At 65.7% G+C, this 24272-nt stretch overlaps 1 protein-coding gene across 1 annotated transcript; it reads right to left on the bottom strand.

Annotated features, from left to right (window-relative positions):
* Positions 1 to 1016: 1016 nt before the first annotated feature.
* On the bottom strand, positions 1017 to 24204 carry SNTB2 (syntrophin beta 2). The gene is made up of 7 exons (XM_059714002.1): positions 22748 to 24204; positions 14419 to 14632; positions 11768 to 11978; positions 11319 to 11461; positions 8769 to 8965; positions 4859 to 5043; positions 1017 to 4523 (listed from the first exon to the last, which is right to left on the bottom strand). The coding sequence occupies exons 1-7, from the start codon at positions 23601 to 23603 to the stop codon at positions 4431 to 4433; spliced, it is 1899 nt and encodes a 632-aa protein (XP_059569985.1). The 5' UTR covers positions 23604 to 24204; the 3' UTR covers positions 1017 to 4430.
* Between the last annotated feature and the right edge of the window lie 68 nt (positions 24205 to 24272).

Raw genomic sequence — 24272 nt, 5'->3', positions numbered from 1 at the left:
AGAGGGAGAGCGCCCCTGGCGGCCCCGCTGGGAACTGCCGCCCCGCAGCGCCCCCTGGCACCCGCGCCGACCCCGCTGCGACTCCTGACCCTAAACCGTGACCCTCAGCCCCGGCTCTGACCCTAACCCTTGATCCTAATCCTGCTCCTGACCCTCAACCCCTGACCCTAAACCTCGACCCCAGTCCTGCTCCTGACCCAAATGCTACTCCTGACCCTAAACCTTGACCCTCAACCCCAGCTCTGACCCTAAACCTTGATCCCAGTTCTACTCCTGCCCCCAAAACCCAACCCCAATCCTACTCCTGACCCTCAACCGCTTCCCTGACCCTAAACCCTCATTCCCGGCCTAGGTGCACACGGGGAATCGAGGCTGTGGTGTGTGTTCTCGTGAGCAGGCTGAGTCTGCGGTCCCGGGGGCCGGCGCCCGTCCCTGCAGCGGGACAGCGGGGACCGGGGGGCACGAGGCCCCCTGCCCACGACGGTCGCTCCCCGGGCACGGCCCAGGGGTCGACACTGAAGGGCTCCAGGTCTGTCTCGTGGCACTGGTGTTGTCATCGGCAGCTGGGGCCCTGGTGCAAGCTGCGCACCACCCTTTGCTGGGGCACCGCGCCTGAGGGGGACCCTGATGCCAGCCCGAGCCCCACCAGGGCAAATGCAGACCGAGTCACGTGCCCCAGCACCGAGCCTGCTCCAGCCCGGGCCCCGTGGGGCAGTGGGTCTGGAGACACTCCGCGTTCATTTAAACAAGCGCCTCACCCTCGCGGGCACGGAGGGAAGCTTGAGGGTGCGATCCCACCCTGCGGACACCCCAGATCTGCTGAGATTTGGGGGTCGGATGGAGCCCCTGGTCATGAAGCAGAGCCCTGACGTCCCTCCCCAGGGACCAGGACCCTTCCCTTGCGAGACGGGGCTGGTGGCACATGGCCTGGCGTCTTCCCCCCGTGCTGAGCGCTGCCCAGTCGACACCCAGCCCCTTCTCCAAGCCGAAGCAGAGGGAGACCAAACACGAGACCCTAAAGGCACCGACCTTTATTGGTATTTACAACAGAAAGGTTCAGCTCGGCCCCGGTCCCGCTGGCATTGCTACGGACAATACAACACAGGCCCCGCGCCGGCCGAGAGGTGCCTCCGAGCTGCATTTCTGGAGTACACGTAAAGCTTTTGTTCGGCGTGTAACGACCGCGGACCGGCCTGCCCTGCCCTGCCTGGCTGGGGGGTCTGGATTTGGTAACCTGGACGTCCCGAAAGGCTGAGATTCAAAACCTCGAGGGGGAGAAGTCTGGTATAAATAGCGGCTTAGAAAGGGTACAAAAATAGAGCAGCCGGGACGGCCTGGCAGGACGAGGCAGCCCGCGCCTTGCTGCCGTCGAGCAGCGCATTTTGCACAAGTGAATATCTGTAGTGGTCCTGTGCAAGCTGCTCCCCAGGGCACCCGGGGCCTCCTGCACCCATCGGGGTCTCGTCTTTGGCACCGGGGCCTCGGGGGCTTTCTCCGACATTCACCCTTAACACTGCTGCGCCGCGATGGCTGGTTCCCGGCCGGCCATGCTATGGGCACAGGGCGCCCCGCTAGCACGGCGGGGCCGAGGGGAAGGGACAGGAAGACAGAGGGGTCAGAAACAGCCCCGCAGCCGCCTCCCCCGGCTCCTGTTCACACGCCTGGGCGTGGATGGGGTCGGGTGAGAAGTGCGCGCACATTGTCCCATGGCACGGAGGCAAACGAGCGGTTTCGTTGTCGGGCACTTAGTACCGCAGCAGCTGCGGGTCCGCGAGCAGTTCTGCGCCCAGGGTCCGTGCGCACCCAAAGCGTGACCCTGCCCAGGCGGCGCTTGCTTCGGCGAGCTCCACCGTCCTGTTCTTTATTGCTTCGTATTTGGCGCGGTGCAGCCAGCCGCGGCCGGAGCCCTGCTGCCCGCGGCACGGCAGACGAGCTTTGCACAAGACATTTTGCAAAGGGCGTCATCCTGCTGGCGGACCACCTAAATGAACTGGCTCTGGGTGACCTTAGGCCCCTCTGGCTTGGGAAAGGTCAGCCATGCATCCCCCCCCAGCAGGCAAGCCCCTGTACCGGCCACAGGTGTTAGTGACCACAGCATCGTTCGCCCGAGAGGCTTGCACTGAAGATACCCACCAGGACAGCGACAAGCCGAGCACAGGGCATTCCCCCTCCTCCCCTGCGTCCCTGACCAGCAGGGGCTGTGCCCTACTAGCGCATTTCCTTCAGGCTCCGGAGAGGCCCTAGCAGAGACGTCTCCTAGTTCCCAGCGTCCCAGAGGTGACGGGGAGGAGGCAGAGCTGGGATTTCGTGCTTCCATCCCGCTCCCTGCAAGGAGAGGCCGCGCAGGAGCAAGCGCGTCGCCTGCACGGGCTCTGGGAAAGCCGCCTGCTCCGCTGGGCACAGATGCTGCTCAAGGCACAGGGCAGGTGCACCAACCGGATAAAGCTGGTGGTGAGGGCACGGGGAAGGCCTCGGAAAAGGAAGCCGAAGAACAGCCCTTTCAGTACGGTGGTAAAGCATTAGACACCTTCAAAGCTAAGAGGACCTGAGTGGCTGGACTGGCGCGAGGCTCAGTGCTCCCAGGGGGCATGTGTGGGGCAATTAAGAGCCCAGGAGAGAACAGGGCAGCGTGCAAACGAGCCCCCTGCCCTGGCTGGGTCAGCGCGGGGCTGCCCGTCCACGGGGCCGTGGGTTCAGTGGGGCCAAGGCAGCCCCAGTGCTCCCAGGGCCATGCAGAGAGCAGCTTGGGGCTGAACACAAGGGTCCTGGCAAACAGGTGAGGAGCCACAGCTGGGACAAGAGGAGGAAGGCGCTTGTCCAACCTCGGGGCAGGGTCGCGGAGGGGGGTGCAGTGCCCCTGGCACTGCCTCCCCCCCGCAGGTCCCCCGACTGCCCTCTGTGCAGGACCCTCTGCTGCCAGGCAGGTGCCAGATGCCCCGGCTGTGGGAGCGGGTGGTCCGAGCGTCCCGACGGCCTACGGCCCAGCAGTGAGACCTGGGGGCCCTGCTGCCCGGGTGAGGAGCCACCAGCCAGCCCAACCCACAGGCACTTCTGGGCTGACCCCACCACTGCCGCCCCATCCAGGGCTTTGCTAGTGACCGCTCGCCCTCACCCACTGCTGCCCGCACTGGGCAGGATGAACCGCACCCAGGGGCAGCTAGCGGCACAGTGCCTACAGTCGCAGCTGTCCCCAAGGCCAGGCGCGAACCGCAGACAACGTGCTCCAGGCTCTCGGCCCTTCCCTGGAAGCCCCCAGCACGCTTCCACCCCTTGAGAGCAGCCAGGCCCAGCAGCATGTGCATAGCAGCTCAGTCAGTGCTGGCAGAGCAAGGGGGGCATGGGAGAGAGATGCCCATTTGCCCACAGCAACACCAGCTTTCCAAACACCACGTTCTCTGGGGGACAGCGCGACTGTCTGGGCCCCACACCGAACCCGGAGCCCCGTGCCGTCCTCCAGCCAGGACTCCCCTCACGCAACCCGACTCTGGGGGCTGCCCTGACCCTGGTAAGACTTTGTTAGAAAAGCAAAGGATGTTGGGGGGGCAATGGGCGGGGGGGCCAGAGCAGCAGCCCTGGGCACCACGCGCTCCGCAGGGCTGCATGAGCTGAAGACAGACCCAGTCCCGGCCCCTCGCTGCTTTGTGCTGTTCAGTCCTCCGGCTGGGGCAGGCTCCACGGTGGGTGCGGGAGTGTCCCTGCTATGCCGCAGCTTGGCTCCCGGCTGGTGGAGAAGAGAGGCAGCAGAGCCCTCAGGCTTGGCCCCACCATGTGCATGGGTTTGGCCCCTGCCCTCCGGGCTCACGGGCAAGGGGAAGCTCCCGAGGAAAACGGATCCACAGCGCTTCCACCTGGCTGCAGGACCAGGCGGTGTTGGGAGGAGCCGGCGCTGCTCCCCTGACTGCCGGGGCCTGGCTAAGCAGCCTGGGGTTAAAGCACCAAGGGGGGGGTTACACCCCCTACTCCCAAGAGCTGCCTTAGCCCCTCATGTGCATTTACCCCCCCCCCCCATCATGACCCCCCAGGGCAGGCAGCTCACAGCTCCACGCCGCCCAGGCCGAAGGCACATTTGGTAAGCAGTAAAAATGGCTTAATACCCCAGTGAGGATTAGTTCGAGCCGGCTCCTGTTGCTGCCATCGCCCCGCCAAACCGGCGGCCCCCGGCTCGGAGCAGCCAAGCACCGTCCGTGGAGGGGCTGAGCAAGGTGCGGTCGGACCCTCCCCATCCTGAGCTCAGCCGCGGGCAGGCAGGGGCGCAGCTCAACAAGGCAGGGCTGCGGTGCAGGCAGCCAGCGGCTCCAGGAGCACGGCTGCCACTCAGCCGCGAGCCCCGGGGCCTGGTCAAGGCACTAGTGTTGCGGGAGAACGTGGGAACGCTTGTGCTTTGCCGCTGCGGGGATGGGGGGCGCGGCGCTCCGGCCGCCCTCCAGCCCCTACACGAGTAGCCCCATGCGGGTGACCTTGGCGGACAGGAACGTGTGCAGCACGAACACGACGGGCTTGGGGCAGGAGTGCAGGTCCAGAGTCTGGGGAGGAAGGACAGGAGGCTCCGTCAGCTCCAGGTGCAGCACAGGGACCTGCCCCAGGCTGAAACATCACTGTATGGACCCAGGGCACCCCTCCTGGCCGGCCTCCCCCAGCTAGGGCAGCAACAAGGGCGGACTGGCTCTGCCAGCATGGTGCATGCATGGGTCAGCTGGATGCACCCAGCCAGGTGCGACAGGAGCTCAAGGCAGCTGCCCCACAGGAGGGCTATGACTGCCAGCGAGGCAGGCGCTACCATCCAGAACTAACCCCCGTGCCACCCTAAGCCCCGGCCACCGAGGGACCCGGTCCACCACCCGCCCAGACGCGTCCTCACCAGCTCCCCTTCGGGGCCGCCGAAGTCCAGGTAGAGGTTCCTGATGCCGTCGTCCGCAGACATCCTCAGCCTCTCGTAGGGGTAGCGGAAGAGGACGCTGCTGGCACCTGCCTCCTCTTCGGAGATGGTGAAGCCGCTCTCGTAGTGAATCGTGAGCTTCGCCTCCTGGCCGTTCAGCGTGCAGCCTGCAGAGACAGCAGGGCCTCAGGGCTTGGCCACACAAACCCAGCCCCCGAGCCCCATGCTGGCCTGTGCCCCCGTAGCCCGGGGGGAAGCAGCCCCCAAGCTCACCCAGAAGCGTGCAATGATGGTGAACCACGAGCTGGCCCATCTCAATGCCCAGGCACTGCCATGGGCACGAGGGCACTCAGGGCTCCCAGCTGCAGACGGGTGGTCCCTGCTGAAGAGCTCAGAGCTGGGAATTCACCATGCAGCTAGCTGGTAACCCAGCTCCACTGCGGGTACAGGCCACGTGGGGACAGGGGCAGTGCGAGCGTGCGCTGGGACGGGGGACACAGAGGAGGCTCTGGGGGCAGCGCTGGAGCCAGGACTAGATACATCCTGTAACTGAGCTGAGGCTGGACGACCGACCCCCCGCTGGCGCCCTGGACCACGTCCCAAGCAGGCCGTGCTGGCTGCATCCGGGGACAGGATACGCCCCTCCCCGCCAGGGATCTCTCCCTTCCGTCTCGGGCAGTTGCCCGAAACAGTATCTGTGCCCAGGAAGTGCCAGAGATTGCTCAGGTTTTGCTTTCGCAGCCCCCCCAGGGTGCACGGGGAATGCAAGACAACGAAGCCTCCAAGAACGCCTGGCACCGGCTCCCCACCCCGCCCAGGCTCAGCCGCAGGCACGAAGCGTTCACAGGCGCGCACGAGCCCAGGGCAGCCCGAGGAGCCTTGCAGAAGCTGCTTTCCCCCGTTTTGTGGCAATGGAAACACCTGCGATGGGCAGGCACTCACTGCCCGATCCTGCTGCTGGAGACGGCCCCTGGGCCCTCCCAGAAGCAGTCCCCCCCACCCCCAAGTGCAATTATTAGGCCACTGGGTCAAACGAAGGTGGTTTTGAACAGCTTAAATCAATCCCTGCATCACTGAGGCCTTTGCAACCAGCCCTGCCAGGCGGTCCCGATGCTGTTCCAGGAATCAGGGCTGGCAAGACCTGCATGTCTCGTGCCACGAGGGCAGCTTGCAGGCCCTGGCGACACACGAGCTCTGCCCCAGCGGTCGGCAGCCACGGCGAGCGCAGAGGCCCGGGGAGCTTGTCGTCGCAGCACCCCGCTTGGCGCTGGAAGTGGGGCCAGGCCCTGCCCTTGGGGGGCTCTAGGAAGGGGGTGCCCGGCTCCAGGAGGCTCACACCCATCAGAGGGAGCAGCCTGGGAGTATCGCTGGTAATCTATCACTCAAACCAGCTTTCTGGCACCACCTCCAAGCCCCCCGAGACCCTTTGCAGACACGTTTCCATCCCTGTGTGAGCAGCATGCTCTTGGGGTCTGCTCAAAAGCTGGCAGGAACCCCGTGCAAACCCCAGCAGCAAGCCGATCGCTCGTTAGCTCAGCCAGAAGAAGCCACGGACCCTCCCAGGGGCTTCACGGGGAGGGCTGCGGCTGAACCGGCTCCTCCTAGGAAGGAGCCCCACGCCACTTGGTACACAGCGGGGCCGGGCAGGAGGGGCCTGGTGAACGGCACCAAGTCTAGGGCTCCCCAGGCCTCTCTCTCCTTCCAGCCGCGAAGCTGCTGTTCCAGGAGGGTGGGACGAGGCCGGCCGTCTCGCGTGGCCCCCGTCCAAACACCACCACGCTGTATGGGGAGAAGGGGCGGGAAGGACGGGGAGGCTCGCCCTGCTCTCCACGGGGCTAACCTTGTGCAAACATGCCCCTCGCTTCCTTCCTGCACACCCCAGCCCCGGCAGCCGGCGGAGCAGGCCGCTCCCTCTGGGCGCTAGAGGGAGCTTCCAGCCCAGGACTCGAGCCGAGTCCAGTCCCGGCTTCCGCCCTAGCTGTCTCCTCGCACCGCCGGGCGCCCCAGCGCGGGGGCCACGTACCGACTCCCGGGTGCAGGGACTGGTCTGGCTCCTTCACACCCCCCTGCTTGGGGGCACCCCACGAGGCCCTAACAGCACCCCCATCTCTGCCCTTGACATGAGAGGCAGCCGTGGGCCTCCTAAGGCCGGCCAGGCTGCTCGCCCAGGCGCTCAGCTCAGGCTGCAGCGGGGGCAGTAGCAGCGTCCCCCGGGGCCCATCCTCCTCCCTGACCCTTTCATTAGCCGCGTCGGGCTGCCAAGTGCGGCCCAGCGGGAGGAAGATGGGGCGCTCATGCCAGAGGGACCGTCCCCTGGGGTGGAGTGGCAGAAATGGCTTCGTGGAACAGACGGCGGAGTTGTGCACTTTGGGACTGGTGCCAGCACGGCCCTGCCGGGCGGCGGGTCACACAGGAGGTGGTGAAGAAGAGAGGGGCTGGGGCGCGCTAGTCCCTGGCAGCTTGTGGCCATCCTACTGCTGCGGGCAAGGCCTCAAGGACCCGCCCGGCACTGGGGAAGTTACAGCACCCTCGTCTGGGGCGTGAGCAAGGCCCTGTTTCAACCAGGCCTGGTCACTCGGGTTAAAGAGCCTGATTAAATCCAACTGCGATGGGTAGAGACAAGGGCGCCGGGGAGGTCAGGGGAGGGGGAGGCGCCTGACAGCGCCCGCTTGTTCAGCGGAGCAGAAGCGAGGGTGGCGAGGGGATACAATCACGCTCTATAGACACGGGGCGGCAGAGCGCCGGGGACGGGAACGGCTGCTGAAGATAAACAACAATCTCAGCAGGAGATCAACGGCTGCAGAGAGGCAGGGACGAGTCGAGCCTGCAAAGCGGGGGGCGGGGGTGTGCGTGCGTGTGTGTGCATGCATGCGTGCATGTGTGCGAGCGCTGGGCGCAGACTCCCCACTTCAGCTGGTAGCCTCTCTGCCCATGCTGGGCCCATCTGGCTGCAAGGTGGGGGCAGGAGGAATCCCCCCCTCCCCCGGTCAGATTAACAAGGACCCGTGCTGGGTTTCTGGCTTCCCTCTACAGCCCGAGGCTGCGTCCCCTTCCCTAAAGCTGTCCGAGCGCACGTGAACCTACCAAGTACGCCCCCTGCTCTTGACCCCCGCCATGCTGAAGGGCTCTTGCAAGACACCGCGTGGCTGCAGTGCAGGGGAGGGGCGGTGGACATGGGGACCCTCGGGGCAAACGAGCCTGGACCTGATGGGATGGGAGGCTCCTTCCAGCCTTGAGCTCTGCCTCCCATGGGCAGAGCCATCTGGGGAGCGGGCACCGTGACAGCCTCTCTCTGCCCCTTATGCTCCAGGGGTACCGGCCAGTGTGGTACCAGTGAGGTGCCAGCCAATCACCCTTGCAGTGGGGATGCAGACACAACCCCCAGGCTCCCGTCGGCTGAAACTTCTCACCAAGGCTTCCCTGGAGCCATGGCTGGGACACTTGGCTGCAAGGCTGGACGCTGCCCAGGGCACAGTGGAGGCACAAGTGTTGCGAGATAATTGCTTCCATTTGAGACTGCTGCATCCGCTGGCAACACAGACCTCACAGCAGCCTCCATGCTCACCCCCCTGCCACCATCGCAGCACCAGAGCTGCCCGGCTCCTAGCACCCAGGAAGGTCTTCCCATGCCAGGGGACGTGGCTTTCTCCAAAAGCCCACGCTCCTCTTTGCTTCCTATGCCTCGTCCAGGCCCTGTGCATCTTAGCGTGGGATCATGCCCTCCAGCTGGGTCCTGTGTGGCTCAGGACGAGCTCAGAGACCTCCAAGCAGGGGCTCAGCCCCAGGAAGCTGCCAACACCGGGGCCTGGCTGCAGGTAAGCTGCCTGCCTGCCTGCGAGGTGAGACAACCAGGGCTCTGAGCCATGACCGCTCTCCGCTGTGTGCGCTGTACCTAGGACCACCTCCTTGATGAGCTCAGCGGCAGCGTGGCAGCCTTGCACCAGGACCCGGGTCCAGGATGAGAGGTCCCGATGCGTCTCCACCCGGAAGACGTGCATCTCGATGCCCTGACGAGAGCCCGTCCGCGTGGCAAAGGTGAGCTCGGAGCCGAGGCACGGAGACCGGCGCCCTGAGCCAGAGTGAACCAGCCTGCAGAAGAGGACAGGAAAGAGGAGGGTAGAAGGGAAGGAGCTGACCACAGCTGTATGGGGCTTGGTTAATAGATACGAACCAACCCGCCACCCCCGTCTCCCCACAGCCAGCCCTGGACAGCTGGCTTCACCCCCACTGCTCAGACATGCCAGAGCCCAGCTCCAGTGCCCTGCTCTCCCCAGCACATGCTGCATGCTGCCTTTCAGGGTGCCCCTGCTACCAGCCACTGAAAGGTCCATGTGTATCCAGAACAGCACCCCAGCACCAAGTACGGGGAGGGGAGGCCTGATCAGCCTTCACGATGATGGTACCCAGGCTGAGCGCGGCATGCAGGGACACAAGAGAGTGCCTCTGTCCGCATGGCGCTGGGAGGGAAAGCGGATGCCGGCTCCTCACGGGGCCATCTCGTGGACAGCCCAATGACGGGAAGCACTTGGGAGACCTGTCGTGCTGTGACGGCACATGCAGGCTTCCAGCAGCATTCGTGTGCACCACGGCACTGTTGGGGGCCTTGTTGGGATTGCTTCCCCGCAGCAAGCAGGAAGTGATCAGCTTGCAGCCACCATGGTAGCCTGCTCCCCGGCATGCCAGGCTGGGAGACCCGGGCCCAGCTTTGACCTCAGCTGATGCTGGTGGGTGCAGCTGGAACCACCGGTGTCACTCAGCACTGGGTCACCTCCCTGGATGGAGCCAGAGCAGACGGTGCATGCGTCACCATAACCCCCAGCTCCATGCAGCAGTGTCTGGCGGAGGAGACCAGCCCCAGAAATCCCCTGCTGCTGCGTAGAGGCAGCAGAGAGAGTCTGCTCAGGGTCCTGGCTCGCAGAGGGCTCCTTGGGAAGGATGGCTCGAGAGGAGAAGGAGCTGCATCTCTGGACAAAGGCTGCAATGGCTTCAAAGCGGAGACCACCGCACACCATCTTCCGCTGCACCGGGCAGCTCGGCCAGGCCGGGCTACCAGACAAGTCCCAGCAGGAGCACAGCGGCTCTGAACACAGTGGGAGGTGCATGCCGGGGCGGGGAAGAGCAGCTGCGGCGCCAGGACAATGCTGGCACGAGAACACAGGGGTTCGTGCTGGCCTTGGGGAAGGCTGGGCTGGGAGTGAGCACGTGCCCATGCGTCAGGGCTGGCAGCTTGAGGAGCTGCATCCTGGGACAGAAACCAGCCTGCCATAACTAGGGCTTGCGTGACGTGGGAGCCCCTGCATGGTGAGCTGGGGGGACCCTGTTGGGCCCTCTCCTTCGCACCCAGGCAGAACCGCCCAGCAGACACCCCGGCTCCTTCCCGTCCAGCCCCAGCCAGCGAGCACACAGTGGTGCTGCCTGCCATGGGGAGCAGAGCAACGGTGCATGGCAGAAGCTCCTGGGGAATGGGCCCGCCCAGCCCAGGATGGGCCACAGCTCCCAGAGCTGCTCGGCAGCACTAGCCCAGACTTGCTCCTGCAAGCACCCGGCCCGCGCCCAGCCCCGGGGAGGAGGGGCCTGGCTGCCAGCTCAGCCATGCCTGCCCTGTGCCAAGCGAGGGGGATGTGGAGGCAGGGGCCCCGCTGGCCCCCGGGATGTTCCCAGCCGCCTGCCAGATGTTCCACGAGCGCCGCATCCAGAGGAGCGTTTCCCCCGACAGCTCTGGCTGGGAACGCGATTCCATCCAGCTGCAGGATCCACATTGCACCGGGGCCTCCGTGAGCCTCCCCTGGGATGCTCCGAGCCTGCCGGCTGCAGCTGTGCGGCCCCGGCGAGGCAGGGCGTGGGAGTGGGGGAGATGGGGCTAGAAACAGTTGGGGCGCCAGCATCCAAATAGCTCTGCTGCTCCTCTCCGGGCTCCAGCTCCATGCTTGCTTCTCCACAGGCCTGGAACGAGCCCCGTGATCCTGGCACGTGGCGCCAGTGACTCACCCTCTGCGCTCGCAGAGCCAGGCTGGAGCACACCCATTGGCAGCTGCAAGGGAGCTCCTGGGGGGCTGTGGGGCACTCACGTCAGTGCTGACCGGTCATCCATGGCCAGTGGCCAAAGCAGAAGCATCAGGATCATAAAGAATGTGACTTTACGCAGCGGCTGGGGCACATCCCAAGAGCTAAGAGCAGCCTCCGCTGTGGTCCACCAGCCCGCTGCTGTGAATACCACCAACAAAACAGGCAAATGCCAGCCCATCAGTTGCTCACAGCTTGGCCTGAGGGAGAGATCTGTGTGCCTCAGTTTCCCCTTGAACAACTGCAGCTTTGCAATGGCAGACAGGGGACAGGCACCAGAGGGGCACAGGCCTGGGCACCACTTGCTTGGTTACAGTAGCATCATTGCTCCCCTCCCCTCTCCACCCTGGCAGCAGTTGCACCGTGGCTCGATCCATACCTGGTGGCCAAGAGGGGGTAGCTGTGGCACGGCGATGCCCAGGCATCTCTGGTCCATGGCATGGAGTCGTAGAGCAGCAGGTCCTTCTCTGTCATGGCCATGAGGACTGGCCGCCACTGCTGCCTTCCCCCGTCCAGCCTGGCCTGCAAGAAGGGGCAGGGGTTGGTACTGCGGGGTGCAGAAGCCGGGGGCCCTGGGGGCAGGCAGGGACATCTGCACTGATCCGGGGTCAAGCAGGCTGGCAAGATCTCCCACAGGCAGGGAGCCCAGTCACCTGCTGCTCCCAGGACAACCAGCCCAAGCAAGTACTGCCAAGGTCTGGCAGGACGGGGAAGACAAGCAGGGATGGCTTTAGCACCTCTGTGACCAGAGCAGCCCCACTGCCAGGGCTGATAGGTGCTGCTGGGAGCATCTGACCACGGGAGAGGCTGGGCAGGGGGACGCCGTACCTGCTCTGCCAGCCAGGCGACATGCTTGACCTCCTTGCTGCTGCCCGTAGCGTTGCTGGTACCCAGCGTGGCGTTGAGCTCGGCCAGGACCTGCGGCAAGAGTGCCGCGATGTTGGCATGGATGGCTGTGAACCAGGCGTGGGCCGTGGCCGTGTCCTTGCAGCGGAGGATCAGCGTGTTGCGGCTGTCTGGGGAGTGCAGCTCGATCAGCCTGTGGAGGGGAAGAAACGCCTGTGGCGTCAGAGCCTGGGCCTGAACTTCCACCCGGGTCTCCCCTCCGCCGGGCACCACCCAGCACCACTCGCACAGACTGTACCTGGGGCCAAGGGAAGGGAGAAGCCGGCTCCTCTGCACAACAAAACTGGGACCAGGCTGCAGGCTCTCCCATCTGAGAGACCCCCCACCGCCAGATGGGGAATGCGTGGCCTGCTCGCAGCCGGCCGGACAGCCCCGCTTGGCTAGCTGCAGAGGGGGCATCAGCCCCAAGCAGCCCAAAGGATGAGACTGCAGCCTTGAGCAGCTGTGTGGCAGCCGGAGCCGGGGGCACCGTGTGCGTGCACCCGACCCAGGCAGCCCCTCGCAACCCAGGGCTGCAGCGAGCGCCTCCGCAGCAGGCAGCGGCTCTGGCAGCGCGCCAGGACCCAGCACGCGACAGCAGCCCGGGGACCCAGACGCTCCCTCCCCCATGCCGCTCCCTGGCTCGGCACAGCTGTCGAGCTCTCGGCCCTGCTCTTTGTGCTGACGCAGCGTTTCCTCCTGGCTACGCAGCCCCGCGCCCACCCTCCCTCGCTGCAGCCAGCGCCGGCGGCCCGGGATGTCCCCATGCTGTGCAAGCCTGCAGTGCCAAGGACTCCTGGGCCTTTCCTGGCCCAAAGCCCAGCTGCATGTTGCCAGGCCCCTTGGGTGCCCCTTCCCCTGCAGTGACGGGGTCGCCGCCCTTTGTGTTGGACGATGGGAAAACCGAGACCTCGGCCCCACGGCACGCACTTGCAACACGGCTTCTCAGACCCTGTCCGAGCAGCAAGAGGCAGGGGCTGTTCAGTGTCTCCCTGCCCTGCTCTAGACATCGGCATCTTCCTGGCCCGGCCGCTTCGGTGTCAGAGCCAACACTGCCCCTCGTGCACGTAGTCACCCACAGGGCCAAGCCCGCAGCACGCGGGCGGGGATGGCATGCATTGGGGCTGGCCGCAGCTCGGACCAGTTTAGTGTCCGAGGCAGAGGCTGCAGCCAGACAAAGTGACCCACTCCAAGCACCACAGACAAGCTCTTGCCCCCCGGGCACCTGGAGCCTGCTGGAGCAGTTTGGGAGCAGCGAAACCTGCCTCCTTGCAGGGCTCAGATGAGCCAGCCCGTTGTCCTCCACCCAGCCCAAGGATTTCTGTTTCTCGGGTGCTCGAGCCCAGGCCTTGGATCAGCCCGAGCCCGTGGGAGCTGCCTGGGGACAACACGGGGCCCTGAAGACTTTGGGCGCTCTGGTTTCTCAGCGAGAGGGAGCCTGGGGCTTGGTGCAGAGGTGGCAGAGGTGCAAGCCAAGGGGAAGCTGTTACCGCAGGCAGTGAGTCATTTCCTCCCTGCTCGGTGCTGCGCCGCAGGCCCTGCTCTGCTGCTGCTTGCGTGCATTTCCTGGGCGAGCAGGGGAGCGCTGCTTGGCCAAGACACTTGGCAGCCAGCTGGGGGGTGCACAGCATGCGCCAAGCCGGTTCCCCCCACGCTGCCTGATCTGGGCACCTCTGCTCAGCTGCACCACAGAGCGGCACCCAGCTGCCACCCCCAACCGTGGGGTCTGGGGGCTGCAGCTCTCAGGCCCTGGGGAGGGGGTCTGGACATGAGCACAGGAGGGATCACAGCCAGGTGCTCTTGCCATGGGGTGTTAACCCTGAACCCTAATGACATCCAACATGCTGCTGCCCCATACCAGCGCTCTAGCAGGATGACCCAGCTGCTCCAGAGCTGCGGGCTGGGCGGGGGCAACCTTCCAAGGCTGCACCTCCGCAGCCATGAGCCGAGCACAGGCACCGGGAAGGAGATTGCTGCGGGAAGACCTGCAATCCAGGCCATCCCCTCCCACCCCAAGCACTCGGGTGCTGAGCACCACCCGGCTGGCAGCCAGCAGGCTGGGGCTGGGGCGGTGGAGCGGGGAAGGGACACGGCGTGGGACGCTCTGGCCACATGCCAAGCCACCAAGCATTTCCTGAGAGCTGCACTGACGATCCACTGGGTGAATCAGGAGGTGAGAGCAGCCCCGGCCCCAGCGGTCTGTTTTCGGCTGCTCGGCAGAGATGCGGGCCGAGTCCCTGTGCCAGCCCCTGCACAGGGGCTGGTGGAAGGGCAGCGCTCCCGCTGCAGGCCGTGCGTAGTGCAGGACCAGAGCCCGCATCTCTGCAGAGACAGCTCAGCCAGCGGGTTACCCAGGCATCCGGCAACACCCAGCGCTTCCCGACACACCCCGGGGAGGGTGGCCCGTCTGTCAGCAGTGACACGTAACCCGCGCCCGGCAGAGCAGGGGGCCCTGCAGACAGGCCCGTTTGCTGCCATGACGCTTCCCGACGGGGCCTGCCCCCGACACCCGTGCAGACGCAGGCTGTGCCACCAGCCATTCCCCCTGTCCGGGCACCGGCCTCCGCCGTGCCCCCGGCTGCCAGCCCGCTCACCTGTTCTCCAGGTCGGGCATGCTCAGGTTTCGAGCTATGTAGCACATCTTGAGGGGGATCACCTTGCGGTCCCGGGCACCGGTGTGGTGCTGGGGGGAGCCCGAGTCCTCGCTGCCACTCAGGCTCGGGGACTGGGGGGCGGCCCCGTCCCAGGGCAAGTCCGATACCAGCGATGGCCTCTTGATGTAGGGGGTCACCTCCTGCATGTACTTCACTGCGAATGAGAAGGGAGAGGGCAAGGCGTGAGTGATCAACCCATGCCCCCTCCACTGATCCTAGCCCCCCTCCAGCCTGGCAAGGGCAGCACCAGCCCCAGGACCAGCGGGTTTACAACGTAGGAGACCGATGGGGCTCCCAGGGACTCGGCTTTGACGCAGGACCCCCTCTTTGGGCTTGGCGGAAGAGCCCTGCGAGCCAACGCGGGCAGCCCCTCTGCATGCAGCATGCATGGCTCCCCTTGCGGGGGGCACAGGCAAAGCCACCAGCCAGCCCACGCCAGCGCTGGGGGTTTCACAGCAACCCTTCCTGCTCCTGCCTACTTGCCCCAGTGGCCTGGCACCACATCCCCCAGATGCTGTCTGGATAAAGGCAACGCATTACACATACCCCCTGCCCCTGACTGCCATCCTGTACATGCACATGGGCAACAGGAGGTCTGGACAAGCCCGGAGCATCCTGCGGCCCATGCGGGGGCCCAGCCATGCCCTACGTCTTGCTGCGACCTGCGCTGGGACCCGGCAGCTCCTGGTGCTCCCACGACATGTGGTGCAAGGCAGGCAGCGAGCTCCTGAGGGAGCCACAGGGGCCTTTTCGGCCCCTAGCTTCCTTGCCCGGCTGGGAAACAAGCTCCAGAGCCTTCTGCCTCCCAGGGTCACGCCCCAGCCACAGATGCTTGCAGCCAGTGGGGTTACAAACGGGGACAGCCACGTTTAGCAACGCGTGGAGGCCAAGACCAAGACGAAGGGCTGCAGCACGGGGAGCGTGGAGTCGGGCAGCGCCTGCCACCAGGCTCCTTGCAAATGCAGGCGAGACCAGCCCGGCCCCCTCCCCTCTGCTTCAGCGCTCCGGGGCCGGAGGAGCGAGCGCAAACCGCCCAGGCCAACACGCGCTGGTTATTCATTGTGGCCACAGAGCTGTCGTCGGCTGGTTCCCAGAAACCACCGGCTCCTTCCCACAGCACGGTTAAAACCCCATGAGCTCTCCGTCCCCCCTGCCATCTCCAACCCGGAGCTCCCTGCAAGCGTGGACACGTCCCGGGAGGGCGCCTCTGGGGTCCCTCCCCGGGCACACAGCCCTGCTCCAGGCTTTCTGGGCTCCGCGTGCTGGGGAGCCCCTGTGAAGCGTGGCACTACCTAAGACAGCAAACAGACACGCTGCTTCTGGGCTGCTGCGGGGTTCAGGCAAGCTGGGGCAGTCTGGACTGGCAGCACCCCCATGACCCCAGGCGGGGGGTAACAGCACCGGGCACCCGCTGTCCTGCAGAACAGCAGAGACCCATGCGACGCCGGCTGCCGAGCGGGCTGGAAGCGCTGGTCGCTCCTGGAGGAGCCCGTCACGGGCAGCGCACGGGCCCCCGGCGTGGAGCAGAGCCAGGCAGCGCCTCCGCCCCAGAGATGGCCCCGAGCCCCGACAGCTCATCCCAGCTCGAGCGGAAAGACAAGAGCAGGCAGCACAATGGAGGCGGTCGGGGTCAGCGGCCACCCATCCTGCACTGCTGCGGCCCAGCTGCGGAAACACGGCGCTGTCCAACTTCCCACCGCTCGCTCGGCCTCCGAGCTGCCGGGAAACAGTCGCCCGGGGGTTTCTCGCCAAGGCGGGGATGTTTCTCGCCATGGCAGCGCAGCTCCAAGCACTTCGGGTGTCAGGAGGGGGAGGCGGAGGGGGCGCTGCCCATACTCGCTTCCCTGGAAGCTGTGACACAGCAGCACGGCCGAGCACCTTCACGGGTGACTGGGCACAGGCGGGACGTGTCCACGTGGGGGCAGCCGCTGCGGAGCTGGCTCGCCATGGCAGCAGATCAGTGCCGGAGGCTGGGCTGTCTACACTAGGGCGGCTGAATCAGTGCAAGGAGAAGACCCTCATCACTGGTTTCCTAACCCCGCTTCCCCCAAAAGACTTAGGGAAAACCCTGAGCAAAGGGCTTTCAACTGCAAGCCCGGGCAGCCTCAAGCCTACTGCAGCCCAGTCCCAACAGGCCACAGCCTCTGCTCTGGGAGCAGACGTGCAGCCCCTGTGCGTGCTGGGCTGCCCGGACCCGTGGCCAAGGCACCAAGCAACGCTTCTCCAGCCCCGAGGCCAGGAAGCATCTCCTCTGGCGGCACCACTGCTGGGACGAGCGTGGCCAAGCCCACGCCTCCCCACAGCACGGTGCCCCCTTCCTGCTCCCAACCCCGAGGCTCGGGCAGTGGCCACCCCGACCTGCCTCCGCACGTGCCTTGGCCCACGCTCGGGGCTGAAGGGAGCGAGGGGTCCGCGGCTCTAGCAGGAGGCTGCCGGGCTGTATCCGACACGCTCGACCCCCAGGCCTCTACTCGCTCCATGCTTCAAGATCAAACACCAAGCAAAGGTGATGGGGTCAGAGCCCTTGGATGCCAGCCTGGTACTGCCCCAGCTCTGTTCCCAGCGCTCCCCCAGCCCGCTGCTGGGAGACGGGTTTCCCGCGTCCCCACGGGCCGCAACTCAGTCCCACGCCCTGCCACCCCCGCCCCGGAGACATGGGGTATCCTCGCCCACCTCCTCGGGGAGAGGCCGGCGGGGCCACCCACAGGACCGGGGCTGGGGGAAGCCGTGGAACGGAGCCTGCGAAGGAAAGTCTCATCTGGTTAATCCCACCGCGAGCCAAGGCCCCTGCCCGGCGCCCCAGGCGGACAGGCTCCGCTGAGCGGTGCAGCTGGATGGAGACCCCGTGCCGCAGCGAGAAGCCTGCCCTTGCAGACAACACCAGGTTAATATTAGCCTCCCGCCACGCTGATCCCGGGATTAGGCTCGCCCCAGGCACCTAATCCTCCTCTCCCTGCTGGGGACAGGCCGGCGGCACAGGGTGACGGGGGGACGCTGGGGAGCCTCGGTCGAGACAGGACGGGAGGAAGGCAATCCAGAGCCGGCCTGCAAGGAGGGATGGCCACACAGCTGGCAGCCAGATGTGTTTGCCACCCCGGCAGGGTTGGAGCGATTCACCGCCAGGGGCGAGGCATCAGCCTCGGTGCCAGAGATCCGGGCTGAGCTCTCCAGAAGGGACAGCCAAGGAGCAGTGGACTCCCGGCAGTCAGTCCTTTCCCAGCCCAATACGGCGGGACGGCGCGTGCGCGGCCAGGACACCTGCGCACCTCGAAGCACTGGCCAGCGTGCTGTGTCCTGGAGAGCGGAGAGCCACAGCCGGGCCTGGGGAAAGGGTCCGAGGCAAAGCAGCAGTCAAGCCAACCTCAGCAACGCGCCACTTGCTCTGGGAGCCGAGAGCCCAGGTTTCACCGGATAAATTGGCCTCGGGACAATGGGAGGCATCGCCTCTGTAGCCGGAAACCTGGAGCCTCCCTGGCTGCAGCTCTCGCCCAGCAAACATGAGCTGAGCGGCCGCCAGGAACAGGCTGTGGCATGCGGCCGGATCGGGAAGGAGGGGAAGGAGAGGAGTCAGAGCTGTCACCAGCGCGGCCAAGAACAGCCGGCCGGAGACGTGCATGAAGAGCCTGAAACAATGCGAAACGCCCAGCCGGGACTCGCCGCTTGCCAGAGCCCCCTTCCTCGGGCGGGAGGGGACCTCTGACGTGAGGGAAAGCTTGCGTCCCAGCCAGCTCGGCTGTCAGGATCACAGCTGGGCCCCAGCCGTGGGCCGCGGCCAGGCAGAAAGTCTGACCCCGATGATTCATGTGCAGCTCGAGGAAGCGCCGCTGCACAGCGCCTCGCGGCTGAAGGGGTGGGATGGGGACCCGAGACGGTGGGCCAGAGAGCGCAGCAGCGCGGGGCCCCGGGAACAGGCCGCGTCCCCCTCCTGCCCAGGCAGCCCCGGACATGCAGGGGCAATTGCACCCGCTCCCTTCGCACGTGTTCGGGACAAGCCAAAACCTGCGTCAGGGCAGCTGCTGCCTCTTGCTTTCTATCTCCACTGCTTCCCGGAGCCTGGCCCTGGGGAGATGCCCGCCGCGTGAGCGGAGCTGGGGTGAACGGGCGCAGACAACTGGCTAAGCCTGGATTCCCGGCACTTGCAAGGGCCCAAATAATTTGGAAAGGGTTGGGCCCTGGCAAGGTGACAGCCGAGAGCCACCACAGACAAGTGGAGCCATTCCCAGAGCGTCACGGGGCCCAGCAAGGTGCCGGCAGCCGTCTCCGTGCAGCCCGGGGCCCTGACCGAGGCAGGGCAGTGCCACGCTTTCTCTCCCGAGCCCTGTGCTACCGAGCTAGCACTTCCCGGCCCAAACCTCTGCACCTGGCTCGGGAAAGCAGAGCAGCTGCCAGTAAAGGTGGTGGCTAGCGTGGAGACCAGCCCACACCCTCGCCAGCGCCCGATCTCTGCCAGCACTGCGCTCTCGATAATGCACTTCCAGCGCCCTGGGGAGCGGGAACGGCGCCCTGCCGACAGATCGAAACCCCAGCACTCCTCAGACAGCCCCTGAAGCACACGCGCCTGTCAGCCCCTCGCTGTGCAAGCACGTGGCTCTTGGGATCAGGCCCGTGGCTGCGAAGGGGACAGAGGAAGGCCTGGGGCTGCTACAGGGATGGGGCAGAGCCCCCCGGCCCGTGCTCCAGCTCACGGCGTGTCGGCAGGGAGCAAACGGTAATCCCAGGGAACAGGAAGTGCCACGTGTGGCCCGTCAACCTGCTCGGACCTTTGTGCCCCGATGAGCTGGAAGCTGCCTTAGTGCAGGGACTTTAACCCGTAAGTGCATTAGGCCTGTAATCCTCACCTGCGGGGAGCCACCGCGCGGGCCTGCCACAGCCCCGGGGGCTTGTTCACTGGCTGCCTGGCAGCTGGCCCGTGGCTACGGGCAGGAAAGATCCACGGGCAGCCACTGCCCAGACCCACCCTGGTTGGTTTCCTAGTAGCTCGGGTCAGGAGGGATCTGAACAGATCATCTCGCCTGACCCCCTGCCACAGGCAGGAATGGATGCTGGGTTCACAAGACCCCAGACAGGTGATCGTCTAACCTCCTCTTGAATTTGCCCAAGGTAGGGGCGAGGACCACTTCCCTGGGAAGTTGGTTCCAGATTTTGGCCACCTTAGCTGTAAAATATTGCCTTCTGATCTCCAACCTAAACCTATTCTCCATCAGCTTATTACCATTGTTCCTCGTCACCCCAGGTGGTGCTGGGGAGAAAAGGGCTCTGCCTGTTTGCTGCTGATCTCCCCTGATGAGTTTGTAGGCAGCCACCAGGCCCCCCTCAGCCTCCTCTTGCTGAGGCTGAACAGGCTCAGGTCCTTCAGTCTCTCCTCGTGGGGCCTGTCCTGCTGCCTCTCACCAAGCAGGTGGCCTCCTCTGAGCCCTCTCCAGGCTGCCACATCCCTCCTGCAGTGCGGCGCCCAGTACTGGACGCAGTACTCCACCTGCGGCCTGACCAGTGTCACATAGAGGGGGAGGATCACCTCTCTGGACCGGCTTGAGATGCACCTTTGGATGCATGACAAGGACTGGCTGGCCTTGCTGGCTGCGGTCTGGCATTGGCGGCTCATGTTCACCTTGGAGTCAATAATGACTCCGAGATCCCTTTCCGCTTCTGTGCTTTCAGGAAGGGAACTCCCCAGCCTGTATGTGTGCTGTGGAGTCCTTCTCCCCAGGTGCAGCACCCTGCATTTATCTACGTCGAACCCCATCCTATTCTCGTCTGCCCACTTTTGGAGTCTGTCTAAATCTAGTTGCAGCCTCTCTCTCCTTACAAGTGTGTCCACCTCGCCCCACATCAGCAAACTTGGACAGCGTGCTTTCCACCCCCTCGCCCAAGTTGCTGATGAAGATGTTAAACAGTGCAGGCCCGAGGACCGAGCCCTGGGGTACCCCACTGCTCACGTCTCGCCAGGTTGAGTACAGCCCGTCCACCACTACTCTCTGCGTGCGCCAAACCCCTTGGAGGCAACAACATTGCAGATGCCCCAAGAGACAACCAGTGCCCAGAAGTGCCCGGCCCCGCAGCCTAGCCCAGTGCTCCACACTGAATGTGCGCCAGCCAGCAGCCTACCACGTGGGCAGCGAGAGGGGGAGGCAGGCGAGGTGACCCTGGCAAGGGGACGGGAAAGCACTCGGGGAGCGCAGGGCCGCTGAGGTCTGCTCACAGCTGACCCTTGCAGCTCCACTGGCTGCAGATGCTGCTCCCAACACCTTGGTTGATACTTGGCAGTGATGGAGGGTCTGCGCCCGTGCCTGTGCCCAAAGCCAGGGCAGCGATCGCAGGATGGGCACCGTCAGGGCACCGCTCACTGCTGTGCTCCTCTCCCAGGTGCACCACGGGGCAGCCCCAACTCTGGTCCCTCCAGGAGAACCGGATGAGGCCTTTCCTGCCCATTGGCACCTGCCTGCCCTTGGGGCAGGGGCCCTGGGCCAGCCTGTGCCGGGGTCCAGTCTCTAAATAGCACTGCCACACCAAGGCGGTCACGTCTCCGTCATACGACAGGGATCTTTCCATGGCAGCATAGCTCGGCATACGGGGAACACCGAGACCACGTCCTCCCTAGCCTCATCCCTCGCCCCCAGCAGCCGTCGTCTCCCAGAAGAGACGGTGGAAGCGCAGAGACCCTGAAGAGAAGCACGCACAACTGCACTGAATCTGCCCACAGGAATGTTAAGTTACTTGCTGTTGAATCTGCCAATGCCAACACACGAGCAGCTCTACCTTATGCTTACAATAAATCCTGCGCCTGCCAGCCTGGCGGCACACTTTGTAGCCGAGGTCACTGAATCGGGAGTGCCTTGGGCTGACGTAACACTGGGTGCTGGGACCTAGCGGCTCCCGCAGAAAGCTGCTGCACGAGACAGGAGCAACGAGGGAAGCAGGCAGAGAAACAGGACCTGGCACGTCCGACCCCAGAGGAGACCGGCACAGCGCCCAAGTGACCAGCCTGTCACTGCTCCACCTGCTGCCACCTGCAACGGGCAAACGTCCCCAGCACCGTGCATCCTGCCCACTCCCCAGAGGCCTGCGCGGACCCATCGGGTACAGCCGAGCAGGTGTAAATCCAAATCCACCCACCTGGCTGACCCGGCCTCCCACGGGACTGCAGCCGGCACCCCTGCGGCAAGAGCACCGCAGCCCAGCACTAGCCGCAGCCCCGCGGGAGGGGGCCATCACGGCCGCAGGAACGGGCAGCACAGGCCAGCGGGCTTCACCTGGTGCAGGCTGGGTGCAATACCGTGGGGAGGGCGTTTGCTCCAGCTCCCTTCCCTCAGCTCTCCATCAGCAAAAGAATCACAGGAGCCAACCCCTGCAGGAAACCACAGCCGAGGAGCGCGGGCACCGTGGATCTGCCACCACAGCCCAGCACGCCGAGTCACAGCACAGCCTCTCCAGGAACCCGGGTTTCTCCCGATTTCCCCAACACACCGGACATGCTTAAGCTTCTGCTTTCTGCTCCGTGCAGAGAGAAGCTGCTGGGCTTCCCCCTTCTCGCAAGTGCCGACGTGAGGCCGTCAGGGACCAATAACCTATGCCATCAGCTCCTCGAGCCACCGAATTACGGCAACAAAGCAAGAGCCGCAGAAGCAGGCCCCGCACGCGCACGCAATCCCGGGCTCCAGCGAGGACCGCATTCTTTCCGGGCGCGCAGCAGCAGTGTGCGAGCTGCGTCCTGCCCGATATGGCCTCAGCCAGGCCGGCGCAGACGGCAGCACCCGCGGATTGACATTGCTTCTCGCCGCAGCTCCGCGCTTCTCCAGCCGAGCGGGGCCGTCTCGCCCCGGCTGATGCCGAGGGGTTTCGACCCCTCTCCTGCCCTGGAGCAGCCGTGCAAAAGCTTGCCATCAGGGCCCAAGCGAGAGGGTTTGAGTTCACAACGCGCCAAGGCCAACAACACCTCCTAGCCATCCTCCCCCTGCTCTGCCACCCACGCACGAGCCAGCGCCGACCCTGGGAGTGCCACGAGCCCCGGCCCTTTGGAAAACCAAAGATATTTCTGCTGGGCGAGGCTTGTTCCCACCGCCTGAACACCTCCTCGCGTGCAGCACCCAGCACTCGCCTAGAGACAGAGCAATGGGGCAGGGACCAGCCCTACAACCACCAGCCACCGCCCTGCCCGGTCGTTGCTCCCTGCGGTGCCTGCAGGAGCAGGGGAGGGGGACGGGGTGGCCCAGCTGTGCAGGGAGGCTGGGCCGGGGGCAGGTAGGAGGGAAGCCGGGCCGGGGGCAGGTACCTTCGAGCAGCACGTCGCGGCCGGCCCGCTTGAGCGCCTGCACGGCCTGGTCGTGGGTGGCGTCGCGCAGGTCGAGGCCGTTGACGGCCAGGATGGCGTCGCCCAGGCGCAGCGCCCCGCAGCGCTCAGCCGCCAGCCCGGGGAAGATGCGGGAGATGAGCACGGGCATGCGGTTCTCGCGCCCGCCCTTGATGCTGATGCCCAGCCCGCCCGCCTCGGCCTTCAGCACCCGCACGCGCCGCACGCCCGACCCGGGGCTGCCCGGCGACTCGCCCGGCCCAGCACCATTGGGCAGCGCGGGCTCCCCGGGCGGCTCGGCCGGCTCCGACGTGAGGGTGAGCGCCTCGCCGCTCAGCTCGGCCACCACCCGCACCCAGCGCTCCCGCAGCAGCAGCTCCAGCAGCCCCGCCTTGGAGGCGCGGGTCCACACGGCCATGGCGGGGCCCCCGCCGGCCCGGACCCGCCGCCGCCGCCCGCCCCGCGCGACTGCCCGCGCACGCCGCCCTCCCGCCGCGCCCCCCGCACACTTTGCAAGGCTAATGAGGAGGCTCGTCTCCCATTGGCGGAGGCGCGCGGCGAGGCGGCCAGCCCCGCCCCCCAGGGGCGGGAGGTGGGACAGCCACATCCTCCCCAAGGGGGGCGGGTCTTGCTCAGGCCCCGTACTGATAAATATGAATGAGGCCAGCGGGGAGGAGGGCTGCGGCGCCCCCCAGGGGAGGCTCCGGGAAGTGCAGGGGGGAAATCGAGGCACAAGGTGGAGGGAGAAGGGGTTGTTTCCACACTGCAAAGGGGTGTCACTCTCCCCCTTTTGCAGATGGAAAGACTGAGCCAGGCTGCAGCTAAGGGAGGGGCCCATGGTCCACCCCCACGTCCCAGTATCCTGCACCAGCTTCACCCAGAGCCACTCTGACCCGCTGGGCAGGCCCTGCCGGGGTAAGCACAGGCAGAAGACCAGCCAGTGGCCCTGAGTCAGCACCGCCCTGGGGTGTCGAGCATGGCAGCGTCCCGTGCCTCCAACACCTGCTAGGAGCACGCAGCAGGCTGGCAGCTGGGAGAGGAGGCAGCCAGTCCCTGCCTCCCCCCAGCAGCTTCGGTTTCCAGCTCCGGCAGCCTGGTTACAGCAGGATTGTCCCTGCTGCAGCCTGGGGAGGCCGTGAGCAGGGGAGCACAGCCAGGTTCGGTGCCTGGCAGCAGGCCCAGAGAGAAGGAGGGAGAAGAGCAGCCCTGAGCCCAGGGCATCCCTGGGGAAGGGCTGCTGGACTTTTGCTACACTGCATTACCCGTAGGGCAGGGGCAGTGCTCTGCGCCAGCCATGCCTGGCCCTGACTCTCAGGAAGGACGCTGGGCCCTCCTGGGGCCCCTGCGCCTGCTGTCGTCGTTCTCCCAAGCAACTGTGCTCCCAGCAGCGTGGTCACTGCTCCCCGCACAGGGAGCAACACACCCAGGACACACCGGGTGACTGCAGCCCCCAGCCCCACCTGGCTGCGCCGTGCCACGAGGAAAGCAGGGAGCTGCGGAGGAAGAG

This window comes from Alligator mississippiensis, chromosome 10 (genome assembly GCF_030867095.1).
Source record: "Alligator mississippiensis isolate rAllMis1 chromosome 10, rAllMis1, whole genome shotgun sequence".
Taxonomy (NCBI): domain Eukaryota; kingdom Metazoa; phylum Chordata; order Crocodylia; family Alligatoridae; genus Alligator; species Alligator mississippiensis.
The sequence above is the reverse complement of the archived record's forward strand: the minus strand, read 5'-3'. Positions and strand labels throughout refer to the sequence as shown.

Excerpts from the sequence above, each read along its gene's own strand:
- SNTB2 (XM_059714002.1), bottom strand. The coding sequence starts at position 23,603 with ATGGGCCCCTCCCTTAGCTGCAGCCTGGCTCAGTCTTTCCATCTGCAA. Across the intron at positions 11,979-14,418 it reads ATGCCCGACCTGGAGAACAG|GCTGATCGAGCTGCACTCCC; the intron begins GTGAGCGGGCTG and ends TCCCCTCCACAG. Across the intron at positions 11,462-11,767 it reads TCGCCTGGCTGGCAGAGCAG|GCCAGGCTGGACGGGGGAAG; the intron begins GTACGGCGTCCC and ends CCCTTCTTGCAG.